Here is an 18,217-nt window from a genome sequence, read left to right as displayed (position 1 = left end):
CCTGCTGCTGCATGCGGTCAGGAGTCACAACGGCTCTCAGACTCACTGTTTGTTTGCTGGCGTGTTTTTTTAATGGAGGAAACACTGCCGTGAGCGTGCGCATCAGACGTTTGTAGCAACAGAAATGTCATAAAATGTCTATATTACACATGCAGCTCTCTTAAAGCAGCTTGTTCAGGAAGGCAGAACAGATACCGATGTTGAGGTTTATTGACCGGCTGTCTTGGAAAAGCTGCACACCTGTCGCTACGATTAATAACACATAAAGACACATATCAGTGCTCACATGATGAGCTCAAAACTTTACCAGAACATATATATTTTCCTCATGGCAGCAGCTGCACCAAACACTCAGTAGCTTCACATTTTCTAGGTTTGAAATCTCCGAAATGCACGGCAGCACAAGAGTGTTATCTGCTGCTCTGTGTGTGTGTGTGTGTGTGTGTGTGTGTTGCCAAACTCCAGGTCATTCAAAGAAAATGGTCTGTGGTTAGGAGACAGTTTTATGACATTTATGTCTGTTTAGCTTGTTAAAGTCCAACTGGAATCACAAAAAACATAATTTTCTCAATCAAAAATCAAATAGGAGTGATTTTAAATGTATGATTCACATGTTTTATTATTACTTCTTGAAGAATAAGGACACTGCGGGTACTGGTTTTGGAACTGGCATCGTAATCTTACCCAGCCGTACAGATGGGTAAATAAATATGTTTTTGATATTTTAAATTTGGGTGAACTGAGCCTTTAAACATGGACTTCATGCGGATACAGTCTTGCTTCTAGGATTAAACATCACCGTGCAGAGGTTACGTTAATATTTTATCATCAGTAAAAAGATTATTGTTTATTTATAGATTATTTTGCCAGTGATCCATCCGTCCATGAACAACTTTCATGCTTTAAAAGTCAAATGTTTTTGATTTGATCCAGGATTTGAACCTTTCCAGGATCAAGCAGGTCATGCCTTTTAAAATGATCTCAGCATTGAATCATCACAAGCTGCTGCAAATGTCCTGCGTACTCTCCGTGAGGCAGATCTGATGAAGCTCATCTGTGAAATAACACACACACTCGGTCCCTTAAAGTCATTCATCATTCTAAGCGGACACAAATATCACAGAGACTCCTCCTACCTGTGTTTCTATAAAACCAAACAGCAGCTACTATCGGATGACGACCTGCTGGTGACATCACATATGATGTCATAGATAAAACACACACACACATTTTTTAAATCTTGAGAGGAAACAATGATTTTATTTATATATAACTTATACACCACAAGTGTTACTTAGAATACATTTAACAAAAAAAGGTAAACGTTTCATGTTTCAAATCAAAAAAAGACCAACAATGTTAAACGTCTGAGTATCTCTGCTCCTTATGTGTGACACAGTGAGACACCTCATTAAATAATTAAAATACTCAACAAATTACAATGAGAGTAAAAGCAGAAACGACATCAGTTCCTTTATCACCAGCATCACAAACAAATCAACACAACCCCCATCATCATCATTTCAGTTCTCCTGTTTGATTAATCATATTAAGTCTAAATCAACACAAGTACATTAGATTACATTTCATGGAAAACTTCCCTTTAAGATATTGAATGCTGCATGTGCCTACCACCAATCATAACTGTAATCATCTTGGTAAAATCTTAATAGGGGAGTTACTGCTATTGCCAAAGTATGGAAACAGCTTCTCAGTGAAGTCGTGTTTGAATAAGTATATGTGTGTGTTAGTGTCGGCATCAGTGAACGACAGATATCCTTTGTTCCAGTCCAACAAAACTCTGATCCTCTGGAGCTTCGTCATCACTGAAAGAAAGGCCGGTTGGCCTGATGGGTAGAAGACTTTATAACTCCCTTTAGAGAATCCAATTCTCCACATTTCAGACCATATACTCCCTTTCCTCTTGACGGATTCTTTTGCCACACCCAGAAACCAGACTGTACTGTCTCCAACCTCAACGTCCCAGGTGTGAATCCCTGAGTTAAAACCCTCAGAGCCCAGAACAGGGTTAAGGGAATCAAACCTCTCTGGATTATCAGGACGCTTCTGTGTCTGTCCTCGTCTCACACTGGTCAGATCTTCAGACAGGATGAGTGCTGGATGAGCAGTGTTTGGGTCCAGAATCACATGACTGTATGATACCTTCTCCTTCATCTTGATCCAGATGTTGAAGGTCAGGTTGCCCAGGTGTTTGGCCTCATCTATCAGAGCTCCTGAGAGCAGCTGTGGATCCTCCAGCAGGGGGCGCTGCTGGACTCTTTCCACTGCAGCCTTGTAGTTGTTCAGGAATGAGACGTCTTCAGCTCTCAGCTCGTCCTCTGTGGCTCTGACTGTGTCTGAAAGAGCTGCTATCTCTCTGCTCAGAGCCTCCATCTTCTCCTTCATCATCTGACTCTTCTGCTCCTCTTCCTTCCTCAGTGCAGAGATCCTGGCCTCCTCTTCCTCCTCTAGAAACTGGTGAAGCTTCTTAAACTGCTCCTTAATCTGGCTCTCTGTGCGTCGGGCCTGGACCTTCATGTGTTCTGCTGTTTGATCACAGTTTCCTTTAACTTGTTCAAAGAGCTTCAGTTTCTCCTTTAAGAGCTTCAGGGATTTCTGGATCTCCTCTTTGTGATCCTGTACAACTTCCTCGATGGGTTTGAATGTGTGGTTGTTGTGTGTTTTTGAATCTCTGCAGACGAGACACACCAGCTGCTGATGGTCCAGACAGAAGAGTCTGAGTTTCTCAGAGTGCAGACTGCAGAGAGGCTCTGAAGCTCTCTGATCTCTCTCCCGTATGAAGGACTCACACAGGTTCTTTATCACCAAACTAACAGGTGGATCAGTTCTTGATGATCTTCTGTTACAAACTGGACACTCACGTGTTTGTTTCTCTGCCCACCAGTTCTTCAGACAGTCTCTGCAGAAGCTGTGGCTACACGACAGGACAACAGGATCCTTGAAGATGTCCTGGCAGACAGAACAGGAGAGATCCTCCTCTGATCTGGAGGCCATCGTGTTTGTAAAACGCTGAAAACAAAGCAGGCAGAGAGCAGAGTGTAAATTAGGCTACATCAACACGACTACGTTTGAAAAATACAACTTGTTTGTTTTTCCACGAAATGTGTCCATTTGATTATAGAGGACGACTACAGAGGAAGATCTTAAGAATCAGCCCCGCCTTTTATCATTAAAGAGAACCATAATACTCTGTTGTATTTTCTGTAACTAAGCAAACAATCTACTTCCTTACGTCCTTACCTTGAAACTTAACTGTTTTTCTTCTTCTGTTCTTCTTTCTTATTCCAGTTTTGCCTCCTGAACCTGTCCGCTCTCAGTGGACGTTGAGGATGAAGGTAAATCTCTCTCCGTCTGTGTTTCTCTTTCAATTACACAGAATTGGACTCTGTGTTCTCTGGTTTGTCTAATGTGAGTCATGCGAGGGGTGGAACTTTATCAAAGCTCAACTGTGATACGCCAAAGGTTCATCTTTCTTACAAGATGTGCTGCTCCATGATGGGGGAGGGGCCTAATATTTGCACTGTACCACGTAATCACAACCTACCTGGAATGTAGTCTTCTTTTCACATAGAGACTACAGAATAAAGGCAATACTTGATAAGCATCAGCAGTACCTGTTGTTGTACAATGTTGTTCTCTGCGTACTGTTCTTCAAACATCGTACTGGACAGATTGCTTCGGATCAATCTATCTTAGTTATATATTGAGCAGCTGGTGGCCTCAGGTGTGTCTCACCTGAGGGCGAGACGTTTGTGTTCGGTGAAGGTTAGAAACTCCAGTTTAATTGTGTTGAACTTTACACGCCTCTGAAGTGAAGTCATGCAGTCAAACCGTTTCTGTTGGAGTTCACGTTGTTCTGTTCGCTCTTCCACCGGCAAAGCAAAGCAGCCAGGAGGACAGACAGCAGGAGGATTGACTGATACTGACGGATGTCTGTGTTCTTCATCTTTCACTCAGAAGAGTTATTTATTTCATGAACATTTTACATTTGCTTCCAGTTTGTTATTAATGACTTTATATAGTGACTTGGCTGTTGGAAACACAACTGTTGCTGCTCTAGAAACAATATTTCGATATATGTTGAATATAAATTATAATCCTGAATCCATATATGTTTTTAGAAGCAATTATTTAGTGATGTAGAAAAGCAGAATATTGATGAGAGTAGCTCCTAGTTGTTCTAAAGTCTTAAAGATAACTCTCATAGCTGAGGGCCACCATAGTTCTCCAACACGCTTGGAGAGGGAGGGCTGAGCAGAGAGATAATGCAACATAATGCAAGAGATCTGCAACAAACCACGAGATGACAATAAATCTTACACACTGAACCTTTAAGAGAAAACATTCAAGATTTTATTTACACAACAGCAGCAAAGTCAGTCCAGCCTTTACAGTTATACCATCCTAGAAACTTCTTCTGCTTCACATTTGTATTTGTATTTTCATACAATATAACTCGTGTATTATACCTGACAATGCATATTTAAATGTTTCATACATATACATATCTCCACCAACTCATTCAGAACATCATCAGTTATTTAAAGTTTGTGTTGTAATATCTGGCAGATGTTTATATTCAGAGTGACTCACAATGAGATAAACACGAATCAACAACATTCGATTACGTACCAACCCAAAAGGAGATCTGTACCTTTTAAATAAAGCGGCTGACAGAGAAGAAGTGTGAAAACTTTTGTTTCAGACAGTATCATCAAAAGAGATTATTCTTCTAAGGTGCATCATCATTTATTCACCGTTGACATTTTGATCTTCTTGTTCAGAGTGACAGAGGAGCAGAGACAACTTTAGTTTCCTGAATCAGCAGCATCACAAAATTCAGAACACTAAATAAGATTAAAAAGATTCAGGTCTCATTTAGGGTCAAATACAACAAAATGTTCTCGTCATTAGTCCACAGAAAGTGCTTTTACACAAAATGTCACTTACACCATTCATACACTGATGTCAGGGGCGACAAGGTGTCACCTGATCAGACTACCTAACATTCACACAAATTCATAGAGAGCAATTTGGGGTTCAGTGTCTCCCCCAAGGATAGATCGAGATGGATTTTACCGAAGATCTACGGACGACCAGCTGTACCACTGAGCCACACCTGCCACAGCTGCCTCTCGAGCCTTTCATCATCAGGTACAACGCACTCCATGCATTCCTCCTCCTCACCATCCACTTCTGTTGGGAATTCATCACGACTGCTGAAATAGGGAAACAGCTTCTCAGTGAAAGTGTGTGTGAAGGTGTGTATGCGTGTGTCGGTATCCGGATCAGAGAATGAAAGTTGTCCTCTGTCCCAGTCCAGATTCACTCTGATCCTCTGGAGCTTCTTCGGCTCTGATAGAGCGATTGGTGGGGCTGATGGCGAGAAGGCTTTATATTTACCATTAGAGAATCCTATTCTCCACATTCTAGACCATGTTCTACCGTTCCTCTCAACAGACTCTTTTGCCACACCCAGAGACCAGCATGTACTGTCTCTAACGTCAACATCCCAGCACGGAGTCCTTGAGATAAAACCAAGGATGGGTTTAAGGGAATCAAACCTCTCTGGGTTTTTAGGAAGCTTCTGTGTCTGTCCACGTCTCAAGCTGGTCAGGTCTTCAGACAGGATGAGTTCTGGATGAGCAGTGTTTGGATCCAGAATCACAGGACTGTAGGAGACCTTCTCCTTCATCTTGTCCGAGATGCTGGAGGTCAGGTTGCCCAGGTGTTTGGCCTCGTCTATCAGAGCTCCTGAGAGCAGCTGTGGATCCTCCAGCAGGGGGCGCTGCTGGACTCTTTCCACTGCAGCCTTGTAGTTGTTCAGGAATGAGACGTCTTCAGCTCTCAGCTCGTCCTCTGTGGCTCTGACTGTGTCTGAAAGAACTGCTATCTCTCTGCTCAGAGCCTCCATCTTCTCCTTCATCATCTGACTCTTCTGCTCCTCTTCCTCCCTCAGTGCAGCCATCCTGGCCTCCTCTTCCTCCTCTAGAAACTGGTGAAGCTTCTTAAAATGCTCCTTAATCTGGCTCTCTGTGCGTCGGGCCTGGACCTTCATGTGTTCTGCTGTTTGATCACAGTTTCCTTTAACTTGTTCAAAGAGATTCAGTTTCTCTTTTAAGGGCTTCAGGGATTTCTGGATCTCCTCTTTGTGATCCTCTGCAGCTTCATCGATGGGTCTGAATCTGTGGTTTTTGTGTGTTTCTGAATCTCTGCAGACGAGACACACCAGCTGCTGATGGTCCAGACAGAAGAGTCTGAGTTTCTCAGAGTGCAGACTGCAGAGAGGCTCTGAAGCTCTCTGATCTCTCTCCCGTATGAAGGACTCACACAGGTTCTTTATCACCAAACTAACAGGTGGATCAGTTCTTGATGATCTTCTGTTACAAACTGGACACTCACGTGTTTGTTTCTCTGCCCACCAGTTCTTCAGACAGTCTCTGCAGAAGCTGTGGCTACACGACAGGACAACGGGATCCTTGAAGATGTCCTGGCAGACAGAACAGCAGAGATCCTCCTCTGATCTGGAGGCCATCGTGTTTGTAAAACGCTGAAAACAAAGCAGGCAGAGAGCAGAGTGTAAATTAGGCTACATCAACACGACTACGTTTGAAAAATACAACTTGTTTGTTTTTCCACGAAATGTGTCCATTTGATTATAGAGGACGACTACAGAGGAAGATCTTAAGAATCAGCCCCGCCTTTTATCATTAAAGAGAACCATAATACTCTGTTGTATTTTCTGTAACTAAGCAAACAATCTACTTCCTTACGTCCTTACCTTGAAACTTAACTGTTTTTCTTCTTCTGTTCTTCTTTCGTGTTCCAGTTTTGCCTCCTGAACCTGTCCGCTCTCAGTGGACGTTGAGGATGAAGGTAAATCTCTCTCCGTCTGTGTTTCTCTTTCAATTACACAGAATTGGACTCTGTGTTCTCTGGTTTGTCTAATGTGAGTCATGCGAGGGGTGGAACTTTATCAAAGCTCAACTGTGATACGCCAAAGGTTCATCTTTCTTACAAGATGTGCTGCTCCATGATGGGGGAGGGGCCTAATATTTGCACTGTGCCACGTAATCACAACCTACCTGGAATGTAGTCTTCTTTTCACATAGAGACTACAGAATAAAGGCAATACTTGATAAGCATCAGCAGTACCTGTTGTTGTACAATGTTATTCTCTGCGTACTGTTCTTCAAACATCGTACTGGACAGATTGCTTCGGATCAATCTATCTTAGTTATATATTGAGCAGCTGGTGGCCTCAGGTGTGTCTCACCTGAGGGCGAGACCTTTGTGTTCGGTGAAGGTTAGAAACTCCAGTTTAATTGTGTTGAACTTTACACGCCTCTGAAGTGAAGTCATGCAGTCAAACCGTTTCTGTTGGAGTTCACGTTGTTCTGTTCGCTCTTCCACCGGCACTAATAGACCGACACTCACTGATAACTGATAACAGTTAAGATTCACATTCTGTGAAGTAGCAGATAAAACACACTACAGGACAGAATGACGGGATCTTTGAAGAAGTCGTGGCACACAGGACAGGAGAGATCATGCTCTAGCACAGAAGTAATTGTGTTTCTGTCAACAAGCAGCCAGAGAAAATACACTGGAAGACAATCTGCTGTAGTGTATCTCCCTCTCTCTCTTAAAGTTTAATCTTTTCATCGTTTTTCCTCAAACTTGCATTCAACCAGCATCAGCTCGACATCTTAATATTCCAGTATTTCAGTCTTGTAGCTGTGCTCGTTCAGTCGAAGTGGTTATAATCCTAACGGAAACTAAATAACGAAAACACCGAAAATAAGCTTTATTTGCATTACCTAAGAGGGCGGGCTCGAGCCCGAATCAACTCACGTCTGATTGGCTGGCTGAGGACTTCCTGTCTGCACTCAAGGACAACATCCGGTTATGGCCGCTCCGCTTCAGAAGGTGATTACGTCTCGTCTTTTTTTTCGCCTCTAAATGCTCAGAGGTCAAATGCTCAAAGTCAGAGACGCCAACTCACAAGGAAGACTAGATTTTTGTAGCGGAGGGTTATGTTGCGCTTATACTTTATATTAGTAATGTAATCGAGCGTCTTGGGTTCGTGTATTGCACTTATCATACCGTAAGAACTGGAGTCGGGAGATTAGATTGTGTACCAGCTCACGGCTACTCTCTTTATCATTGTTTTTTCTTTTGCCAGAGGCGGGAGTTGCCCCTTTGCTACGGCAACCCTCAAGGGACATATCAACAGTCAACACCAGAAACGACAAACATGAGACAGTCTGTTACAGTAATACAATAATAAACATGGGGCTCTGTAGTCTGCACCAAGATGGCAGCAACTTTATTCTCCTTCCGTTTCATCCTTCACAATAAGAGCCCCAGACACATAAACTGGAACACTGCTTCCTAGGGAACTCTTAACGTAACTCAACACAATGGCCAAATCCCAATGTCCCCCCTAAAGCCTCAAACCCTGAACCCTCAAGGACTTACTGACGTCACCTGGTAAGTGGTCGAGTGTGAGAGACTGTGAGGGCTTGAGATGGTGGAAATATGAATGGGACAACACTTTGCTGCAACATATCGCGTTATCATGAAAACTACAAGAAATATGATGTATAATTGTGTGTATTTATTTTATAGTTTGTACTCCTTGATTTGAACGTCTTCAGGCTCTTTCCTCACCAGATGAGGTCATTTTATATAATCTATTTACTCGTTTTGTCAAAACAGCTTCAATGACAAAATCAAATATTTGATGAATAAATAAATAAATATCTTCTGATTTCATGTTTATTTGTTGTTCCATCTTTAACCCTTAATGTTTCTGTGTAAATGTAATATGACAGGCTGAACACAGGTGAGCCGTCCTCTTTGTTTACCTTTTATTTTACATCTCCATGCGTCCACTGGTTACCCCGTGTTTAACGTCACATTGCAATGATTTGTGGGTAATTCCCTTAGGCTAAGTCAGCATACCATGCTGACTTACGGAAAGGGTTCATAAAGGGCTCAAAATGTCTGCGAGAGAGCCTCAAACACTCGATGATTTGACAGTGGGACAGCCCTAAACCCTCACGGACTTCGCGGGAGCGCGCCTCAAAGTCCGTGAGTCCGTAAGGGGGAACATTGGGATTTGGCCAATGGTTTACATTTTTATTATATGAATAGTAATATATAATATTAAATTAAAGTCAATGCGCAGTTCTTCCGCTAGCTAGCTAGCTTGCTAATTCCACGATAATTGAATTGCTACATTGGTTCAAAAATGAAGCAAACAAAGTTTTCACTTTAGAAGTTAGACAACTTGATTAGTTAAGAAAGCCTAACCGGTGTTTAGGTTTATCAGGCGACCCTGTTAAACAAATAATCGTCTTTGGAGCCTGTTTTGGGGTAAAGACGTGTCATGTAGAAGAAGCACCTTAAAAAGTAAAAATATATATATATTTAACGGGATTCGAACTCGTGTGTGTAAAAGTATGATAAGAAGACCGGGAACTGTGCCATTTGGTGGCATTCACGAGGACAGCTACGTGTTCTCTTCCTGTTTCAAACGGCTAACTATGACATCCACAGATGCATTCGGCTGAAAGTCGCCAGTTAAAGATAAACCGAAACACCGGCCGATGTAAACGCACACTGGGAGTCAGGAGAGAATTGGTGCTTTAGCTACATGTCTAAATGTTTTATGTGGGTTTTATGATCTGAGCTGTTGGATTAAAACCCTTCTTTTCCCCTCTGGTCTCTGGTCATCTCATCCCAGGACATTCCTTCAGCAACAAAACACTTTATTACCAAGTATGTTACACATACAAGTAATTTGGCTTGATGTTTGGTGCGTGACAATAAACACAGCACAATATATGATGGGATGGTTGTGAGTCACCAGTATGAATGAACAGAACCCCCAAAGATTAGGTAAGTTTTTTTTAAGTGAACACTTTGTTTCTTCTTCTTCTTCTTTGCTCTCCTATTAACTATCTAACGACCCCTCACATTTGTCTCGTGACCCCTTAGAGGGGCCCGACCCCGAGGCAGGAAGCCTCTGCCCGCCCTCCATTTGAACTGTACAGTTTATTAAAAATGTAAAACCAGCTCCGACCCCGAGCAGCTACAACAGTAAAATGCTGCTTACACATTAATACATCACTATTAAACATCTGAATAATGTCATATCACTATCCTGCTGTTGAGTACTTTTACGTTTGATAATTTAAGTGTATTTAGCTGATAATACTTCTGTACTCTTGCGTATTTTAAATGTATTTATGTTATTTTAAATGTTGTACTTGTAATTGGAGTATTTTGACATTGTTATATTGGTACTTAAGCAAAGAATCTGCAGAGTCAGACAGTCAGACCACATGACGCACTACACTTTGCTAATGTGAAGCTCTCCAGTCCACATTTAGAGAAACCCCCCAAAGAATGTGCTTAGAGTGGTCTGATGCGCCCTCTGGTGGTGCAGAGTGGAAGTGCAGCTGGTGCAACACGAGTGCGACACAGCTGACACACACACACACACAGACAGATTTGTGCAGAGTCACTGTGATGTGGCCTTTGAATCACTGAACAGCTGCCACACTGAGAGCTTATCTCCTTCAGCATCTGGGTCAGTCTGACTCACCAGTGTGTGTGTGTCTGTATATATATATATATGTGTGTGTGTGTGTGTGTGTGTGTGTCTGTCTGTGTGTGTGTAACGATGACTAAGTGCCTTAGATGTGACTCAGCTGTCAGTGAATCTGACTCTACCGTCCTGTGAGAGAGAGAGAGAGAGATAGAGAGTGTGTAATTCAAATCACTTTCCTTCCACCTCTTGCCCATGGGCATCAGTTGACTCACAACACACTGCAGGCGAGGAAAAGAAAAGAGAGAGAGAGAGAGAGAGACGAGGCTGAATAAAAGGAGGAGATAGAGAGAGATTAGTACTCCTTTAGTCTCCTTCCTCTCCTTTACTCTCCTTTCGTCTCCTTTCGTCTCGTCTCTCGCTGCTGCTGTTGACATTAGATATGTTCAACTTTGACCTAGATCTTGGAGAGACTGTTTTTCACTCAGTCTACTTTGAGTATAATGATCATAATACATGTCCTTGCTGTTCTTATTATTAGTAGTATAAAAGTCCATTTCCACCAAAATGATACAGGTAAACTTTAGCATAAGAGATATACACATGAATCAAGATTATGAGATAAAAGTCAAAATGAAGCATCCATATCTCATTTTATTTATTTTGATCACATTGATTTTTCACATATAAATCAGAATTTATTAACTATTGTTACGCATAAACATTATTATGAGTATGTATTTTAGAGTTGTAATAATAAAATGTGATTATTATTTCAGAGCCTTCAACATCGGCTGCAGGACGTGGCCTCTATGGGTCCCAAACTCCTTCCTCTCCCTCCCACTGTAAATGATTTCAATAATCTGAAAAATATATATATATATTATAACATGATGGTGACATTAGCCATGATGAAGAGTCAACAAAGCATGGTTATGCTTTTTCTGTTATTTATACAGCCTCCCAACCTGCAGAGACCCGACCATCATCATCCAGCTCCTCGTCTGCTGGACCCACGACATCCACCGGTAGTGTACTTAACGTAAACTTTCATCGTATGCCAACCCATGGGACGAGGAGCTGGATAATGAAGAGGATTATTTTAAATGTCATTTGTGTCCGGATTTTAATATAATTTTTGATTTTGTTTGGTTTATTTTTAAATAAATGTTTGCATAGAACTTTTCAATCATTTGCACAAGTTATTTGTCTTTCACTTTAACAATATAGCTTTTTAATCATGAATACTTGTGTTTTTAGTTGTAATAGAACTCTTACTCTGCACTGTGTGTTATGATAGTATTTGTTATATACAATATGTGTACATAATTGTTAAATTCCATGCATCAGCTGGTGTTTTGCCAGTGATTGACATGAGAAGAGTTTAACAAAACATCCAGCAGGTGGTGGTATACACTCAAGCGGAAATTAAGGAGCTTTTATTGCACAATTTGGAGTTGTTGAAGCGCGATATCTTATTGTGAAGGACAGAACCACGTTCCCGGATGTGTTGACAGCATTGATTGTAACTTTGGCGACCCCGTAACAAGCGAATATCGCCGAAAAACCGGGATAGAAGTTTAGAAGGATTAGGCCAATAGCGTCGCACGGCTAATTCACCGGCGTTAGCATCGTTTTAACGTCTCTGGTAAAGGCAAAGCTAACTTTAATAATTACAACGATATTTAGTTCGAAAGGTACGAAGTTAAACTTTAGTTTAACACTATTAAATCAACTGAAAACATTACACGATCATTTTTATCAATATTTTAAGTGAATTTTATTGGAACGTTAGCTAAGAACTGTCCGGTTCGGGGTACAACTCCGTTAACTTTTAGCTCACCTGTTAGCGGTTTTTCCTGACAACATGTCGGGCTTTAAACTTCCCTCCACTCCTCTGGAGCTTCTGCGTTTGTGCTGCAGTCTGCTGGCGTTGTCTGGAATAATACTTGGACATGAACACGGTGAGAAAGTTATATAAAACATATCAAGTCACACCCTCAATAGTGAAGCTAACGTTAGCTAACTAGCTAGCTTCCTCTGCTTCATTTGATGCTCATCAGACTCTTTTAAAGCCAATATAATAAAGACAACTGAATGTCTTTAAATCTCTCTGTAAGACCATTATTATTCTGACTTTGTGAAATAGTTAAATCAGACAAATGTATAAAATAAACAATAGTATTGGCAGCAAAGGGCTAAATAAAGTTCAACCACACAGCTGCTCCCCTTATTAATAACTATGTATTAAGCAACTCAAAACACACTGACTGACTTATTAAATCATTTTGACTCCTCTGTTGAGAAGGTTTATAATTGTATATTTGTGTTAATACATCTGCATTGTGTTCTATTCTATTGATTTGTATATCACTACAGTCTGTACATGTATGAAGGCCTCTGTCCCAGGGCCCTCACCTCAGAACAGGAAATACTGCAAAACATACTTTACCAGAGAACCAATAACTCCGGCCCTTATCGATACTCCGGGTTTTTCCTACTCTCTTATTGGGTCCCGTTTAGAACCGGGTATCAATGTTGGACAACTGTTGACCCTTCACACCCTCTCATCACAGCTGCTTTCACTCGTTGTCGTGTTTTTCTTCTGATTAAGTGCTATTGAGACACAAATGTTTAGTTCATTTCAGCCTTTTAAAGATGGTTCTGGACTTTCTCGATTTAAACGTGATGATTAAAATGTGCTTTGTCTTTCAGGGACGGGTGTGAAAGTGTTGGCCAAAGAAGGGAGTGATGTCATTCTGCCGTGTTCCCTCGACACCAAGCAGGACATCACAGCAGCTTTCTTCGACTGGCAGAAAGCTGCTGAGAAAGATGAACGCCAGAAGGAGGTTTTCTTTTACCATGCAGGTGTTCGTTACAACAACGGCAAAGCTGGTCAGAGTGAGCAGTTCAGAGGACGAGTCTCACATTTCCAAGATCAACTGAAACACGGCAACGCCTCCGTAATCATCACAAATACCAAGAAGACCGACGGCGGGAACTACACCTGTGCCTTTCCACTTCTTCAGCCACCTCGCACTTTCTCCGTTCAGCTTGTTGTTGGTGAGTACTTTACTCGAACCGTTAATCTTAAATGTACTTTTGGTTTCTCTAGCTGTCGTTCAAGGTTTGAGCCCCACAAACTGACGACTCCTCTGGTTGTATAGAAGTCTATGAGGAAATCTATGAGTGTCGGGTTTGATGAGTTATATCATTTCAATTTAACCTGAAACATGGAGCTGTGATCAGCTGTGATCAGCTCCTCCGTCATCAGACACAGACGTCGCTTCACGTCATGCTTCAGAGGAAAGGACGTCTCATGTCTCTTAAAACATATCTCCTCGTTTCCTCTCTCCTCGCATGGTTTCCTCCACGCATCCCTAGTGGGAGGGACTAAGACGCAAGGAAAGGACACAAGTGAGGGAAACGGGGATGTAATTAAGAGACTTGGGATGTGCCCCATGTCACTCCTCCTCAGTCCAGATATGGTCACTTCCTGTTCACTTCCTGTAAAAAAACAAGATGGTGACGGCCAAATTGGAGAACTTGCAATAAATCCAGTAGTTTGAAGATGTTTTCACACATGAATATAAAATAGATATTAGAGATGAATTATGAGCTGTTTAGCTTCCTAACACGAGCTCTAAGCACACTATAATACATCAGTAAAACTAATAGTGAAAAGATATTTTTTTTAATTTTGTGTTTTTATGCAAATCACCACCATAGAAGACATAAAGTAAAAAGATAAATATTAAGAATATTTGATGGTTTACTGACTTCAGAGCGGTTGAATAGTCTGGACTCTTGTAGACCAGCTGCTATAACAAAGCAAAGCTAAGAAAACGATGCGTATCGGCCAATATGGATCATCAACCATCACCAATGTTCCCATTTGTCTTTCAGAGCTCCTCTTTAAGGACCGGTCAGGAGGAAGCTCAGGTGAGCGATGATGTCACTGATCATCATGTGTGAAGTGTGTGCTGTAGACCTCCGTCGCATTCAGAACCTCCATCTTCTCTATTGTTTCATTGGTCACATTTGAAGCAACTATTCTTCCAAAAGTCTGCTCATTAATCACCACTGACACCATTTATGAATCATAATAACAGAGGAGCCTGCACAGAATACCCAGAACCCCTGGAGAGTGATATTAATACATCACTTTTAAACAGTGATCTGTCTTAAAAGACAGACGAGGTGAGATTTTGACGTCACTGATTTCTCCGTCTACAGTGTTTAAAGGACGTCGTGTTCGAGGGAAGGTGTTGTGTTAAAGCTTTGAGTCATAATAGTAATGGAGTCGCACACACTGCTCAGTGACGTCGTCTATCACAATGATTTTCTCCTGATCTGTCTTTTAAGGTCAGACTCTGGCTGGAACCGTCCAAAAGAATGTTTGTTTAAAGATGTGAAGGAGATTTTAAAACCTCTAAGTTTGACGGCGGGATCGTTTGTGTTTATTCACGTCGCGGTGGAGATCCACCGTGTTGGGATCTGTCAGGAGGATTCATACAATTATTTATGTCTATAAGATCAGGGACCAATAACCAAACTATGAATTAAGTCTCATAATTAGTATTCACTCACAATGTCAATAGTCAAAGTACTGTTCCACATTCAGAGTGAACAGTGAAGGTTTGAATTTGAGCACAGGCCACATATCAGCTATTATCACAATACACATGCACAGAGTAATCACAGACAGCTGCTCCTTGAAGTATAACAGAGTTTATTAAATGTCAAACAATATCTAAAACTAACAACTGCTAACCCATTACCATTATCTAAACTCAACAAACAATCTTTAGAGAGAAACTGTCTAGAAACTACCCAGACAGACAATGCGGATGTAATCTTGTACGTCGCCACTCGAGACCAGAATAGAGACCGCGTCTACATACCACGTGTGTCTAAGAGGGGGAGCAAAACATGTTGGTTCGTGAAATAACTTTACTTTATCAAACCCGACTGGAAAACTCAGATTCGTCCAGTTCTGGTCTTTTAACTGATAAAGTCACAATAACCAACTTCTCTCGCTGTGACTGATCTAACACAACACTATTACAGCAGCATGGAACACAACAGTAGTTTCTTCACAGCGCTAACGGAACTCGGCGGTCCATGAACACACACAATAACACGTTAACAATCCAGTAAACTCAGAACAGAACGAACAAGGTAATAAACACACGATGACCTATCTCTGCCGATGTGGTTCTTCGAGGGTCCGGAGCTTCAAGCTGCGCGGCGATAAAGACTTCTCGTTTCTCTGTTCTTCGCTCACTTAAACACAATTTCTACAGTTGTCCTTAATAATCTGTCGTTCATACTTTGTTCACAGTTGCAACTCCGAAGCCATTCGTCACAACACTTGATGCCGCAGAGGACTGGGCGCTGTTAGAGTGTGAGGTTCGAGGTGCTTCTCCAAAACCTGACGTAGAATGGCAGGACGGTGATGGAAACAAACTTCCTGCTGAGGAACCACAGGCCTCAGAGAGAGGAGGCAGCTACGACATCACTCTGAACATCACCGTGACCAAGACGGACCGCTATCGCTGTGTAGTCGAGCAGGAAGACATCAAGCACAGGGCTACCTCTGAGGTCTTTGTGCACATCAGTGGTGAGACTTCATTGTTGTTCACGTCTTATTAACTTCAAAGGAGTTTAACTGCTGCTTTGTGTCGTCTGTGTGCTGAACGTGAGATGCAGTTACATTTTCTTTTTGTGACGTGTTCCAGAGAAAGTGTGTGAAGACTCATCGACCAAAGTGCCCATCGGATGGTTGGTTTTAGGAGGTCTCATTGTTCTTGCAGTTCAAGCTCTGCTTGTATTTGTGAAGTGGATCACAACACGCCGCAAGAACAGTAAGTTTATATAAAATATTCTATCAGTGTGTCCATAATGTGCCGACATCAACACAACAGATGCTCTGATAGTGTGTCGGCTCAATGCTGCTTGTAATGTTTCAGGTCTCAATATAGCAGCTAAAATATTGGCAACAACTAACAAACTACTTAATCATGTTTTATAGTTGGAGAACATAAGTTTGTCTTAGTTTTAAGAGTCAAATACCTTCATTTGATGGAACAGCAGGTTTTAATCAGATGTTTATCATAATTCTGTAGATGCTGAGATCGTCGTATATGTTTGAACATGATTCATTTAGCTTTTATCTAAAGAGACTTAAATAAGTGAATTCATCCACAACACACAGTACAACCTAAACATTGCAGAATGCAGGTACATCAGACAGAGAAGGTTCCGTATGAACAGATGTAGAGTTTCTGCTGTTCTACGATTAAAGGACTAGTTAACCAGCACAGCAGAGACGTTTGACACATAAATACTAACGTATAAAAGTACGTTCCCCGAGAAGTCGGCTGCACACGTTTTCACCGGTTTAAGATGAAATGACTTCATGATAAACTGCTCAATCCACTAGTACCTGTTTGAAAGCAGACTTTTAAAAGGTACAAAGAATTAATATATGTTAGTGTGGATCACCAAAATAATTTAAGTTTAAGTTAACTTCATGTAACGTATACAATCATTTCTGTGCTGCAGGTCGTCATCGCCTGGTTCACCTGGAACAAGCTCTGCTTAACAGGGAAACCTCTTTGGAAATCAGTCCATGTAAAGTGCCTCCAGGTCCGGCTCCTGAGCCAGCAGAGGCTCCATAGCTCTATAGCGACTGTGGCTCAGTGGAGAGCGGGTCGTCCTTCAATCAGATCATCAGCGGTACGATCCCGGGTTCACCTGGTCAGTGGGTACATCCCACATGTGTCCTTGGGCAAGAAGCCCGTAGCCTACGGTTAGTGAATGTTGGGCCTTCTGTTAGTCCTGGTGGGTAACCATGCCAATGCTTCTTGTTATTGAGAACCAGAATCGGTTCATAGTATTGCGAAAAATTGAAATTATTTAAAATATAATATTTATATATTTATTTATTTTTTAACTTATTTTGTAAATGAAATGTAAGAATTATCACATTGGCTGTTCATATTCATGTCTATTTGTCAACTTTGTTTTTTTCTATGACTTTTTTACATTGTATACTGTGACTTTTATGACTTTTTATACTGTGACTTTTTCATGACTTCCTTTTAGCATTCTTTACTATGACTTTTTTTTTTACACACTAAACTTTATTACACTGTTTTCAAGCTCCACCTTTCATGAACCCATCCCGACTGTGTCTTTCGCTTCGTGGGCTCAATCATTGCCAAAGACCTCACAAGCAGGGGATGTACTGCAGCTACTGAAGAAGTGAGACCTGGAACTTTATGCACATTCCATGGACACAACCTTGAAATACCTGCGCAGCTCTTACGGCCTTCCTTTATAAAAGATATATTGTATTATTCATATTTTGTCAGTATTGTCAATGAGTTTATTTTATTCATGTTTCTACACTGTGGGTTCTCACTTGTTTGTCTTTTTTCCACTACTGCATTAATTGTCCTTGTATATAAAACGTTTATTGTAAAAACGTGGATTATACTGTTAAACATTGTAATTAAAGTCATAGTATGCCAAACAATTTAATAAATCAAAATTGTCGCCATACTATACTATGACTTTTCTCAATAAACTTTTCAACATTCTTAACTCTGACTTTTCATGAAAATGTTTGAC

The 18,217-nt window shown here is 41.2% G+C and overlaps 3 protein-coding genes and 2 long non-coding RNA genes across 8 annotated transcripts; 2 read left to right on the top strand and 3 right to left on the bottom strand.

The window, feature by feature from the left end:
- Positions 1–1,249: 1,249 nt before the first annotated feature.
- LOC142954523 (zinc-binding protein A33-like) lies at positions 1,250–4,258 on the bottom strand. The gene is made up of 2 exons (XM_076095580.1): positions 3,262–4,258; positions 1,250–3,030 (listed from the first exon to the last, which is right to left on the bottom strand). The coding sequence occupies exon 2, from the start codon at positions 3,013–3,015 to the stop codon at positions 1,651–1,653; it is 1,365 nt and encodes a 454-aa protein (XP_075951695.1). The 5' UTR covers positions 3,016–3,030; positions 3,262–4,258; the 3' UTR covers positions 1,250–1,650.
- Positions 4,259–4,351: 93 nt separating this feature from the next.
- LOC142954522 (nuclear factor 7, ovary-like) lies at positions 4,352–10,482 on the bottom strand. 2 transcript variants are annotated; one of them, XM_076095578.1, is made up of 2 exons: positions 6,803–10,482; positions 4,352–6,571 (listed from the first exon to the last, which is right to left on the bottom strand). In XM_076095578.1, exons 1-2 carry the CDS (start codon positions 6,977–6,979, stop codon positions 5,108–5,110), a joined length of 1,641 nt encoding a protein of 546 aa, XP_075951693.1. In that variant the 5' UTR covers positions 6,980–10,482; the 3' UTR covers positions 4,352–5,107. The 2 variants fall into 2 exon arrangements, with proteins under 2 accessions (XP_075951693.1, XP_075951694.1); XM_076095579.1 differs by having other exon boundaries at positions 6,816–6,951.
- Positions 7,839–11,768, top strand: LOC142954528 (uncharacterized). Of its 2 annotated transcripts, XR_012955729.1 has the most exons (4): positions 7,839–7,950; positions 8,207–8,514; positions 11,359–11,424; positions 11,539–11,768. It is a non-coding gene; the product is annotated as an uncharacterized LOC142954528 (long non-coding RNA). The 2 variants fall into 2 exon arrangements; XR_012955728.1 differs by lacking the exon at positions 7,839–7,950 and having other exon boundaries at positions 7,957–8,514.
- Positions 11,214–12,563, bottom strand: LOC142954529 (uncharacterized). Its single transcript, XR_012955730.1, has 2 exons — positions 12,423–12,563; positions 11,214–11,659 (listed from the first exon to the last, which is right to left on the bottom strand). It is a non-coding gene; the product is annotated as an uncharacterized LOC142954529 (long non-coding RNA).
- Positions 12,086–18,190, top strand: LOC142954524 (V-set and immunoglobulin domain-containing protein 1-like). 2 transcript variants are annotated; one of them, XM_076095581.1, is made up of 6 exons: positions 12,087–12,543; positions 13,295–13,642; positions 14,486–14,521; positions 15,924–16,202; positions 16,321–16,446; positions 17,147–18,190. In XM_076095581.1, the coding sequence occupies exons 1-6, from the start codon at positions 12,447–12,449 to the stop codon at positions 17,260–17,262; spliced, it is 1,002 nt and encodes a 333-aa protein (XP_075951696.1). In that variant the 5' UTR covers positions 12,087–12,446; the 3' UTR covers positions 17,263–18,190. The 2 variants fall into 2 exon arrangements, with proteins under 2 accessions (XP_075951698.1, XP_075951696.1); XM_076095583.1 differs by lacking the exon at positions 14,486–14,521 and having other exon boundaries at positions 12,086–12,543.
- The last annotated feature ends 27 nt before the right edge of the window (positions 18,191–18,217 follow it).

The sequence above is a fragment of the Anarhichas minor genome, unplaced genomic scaffold, assembly GCF_050575085.1.
Source record: "Anarhichas minor isolate MPS153535 unplaced genomic scaffold, ASM5057508v1 ptg000021l, whole genome shotgun sequence".
NCBI lineage: Eukaryota > Metazoa > Chordata > Actinopteri > Perciformes > Anarhichadidae > Anarhichas > Anarhichas minor.
Note: the sequence above shows the minus strand (reverse complement) of the source record. Positions and strands in the feature narration are given on the sequence as shown.

Bases quoted from the DNA above. Each gene is read 5' to 3' on its own strand.
- LOC142954523 (XM_076095580.1), bottom strand. From the start codon at position 3,015: ATGGCCTCCAGATCAGAGGAGGATCTCTCCTGTTCTGTCTGCCAGGAC.
- LOC142954522 (XM_076095578.1), bottom strand. From the start codon at position 6,979: ATGACTCACATTAGACAAACCAGAGAACACAGAGTCCAATTCTGTGTA. The intron at 6,572-6,802 runs GTAAGGACGTAA...CTTTGTTTTCAG, and splicing joins AAAAACAGTTAAGTTTCAAG to CGTTTTACAAACACGATGGC.
- LOC142954524 (XM_076095581.1), top strand. From the start codon at position 12,447: ATGTCGGGCTTTAAACTTCCCTCCACTCCTCTGGAGCTTCTGCGTTTG. The intron at 13,643-14,485 runs GTGAGTACTTTA...TTTGTCTTTCAG, and splicing joins CTCCGTTCAGCTTGTTGTTG to AGCTCCTCTTTAAGGACCGG. The intron at 16,203-16,320 runs GTGAGACTTCAT...GACGTGTTCCAG, and splicing joins GGTCTTTGTGCACATCAGTG to AGAAAGTGTGTGAAGACTCA.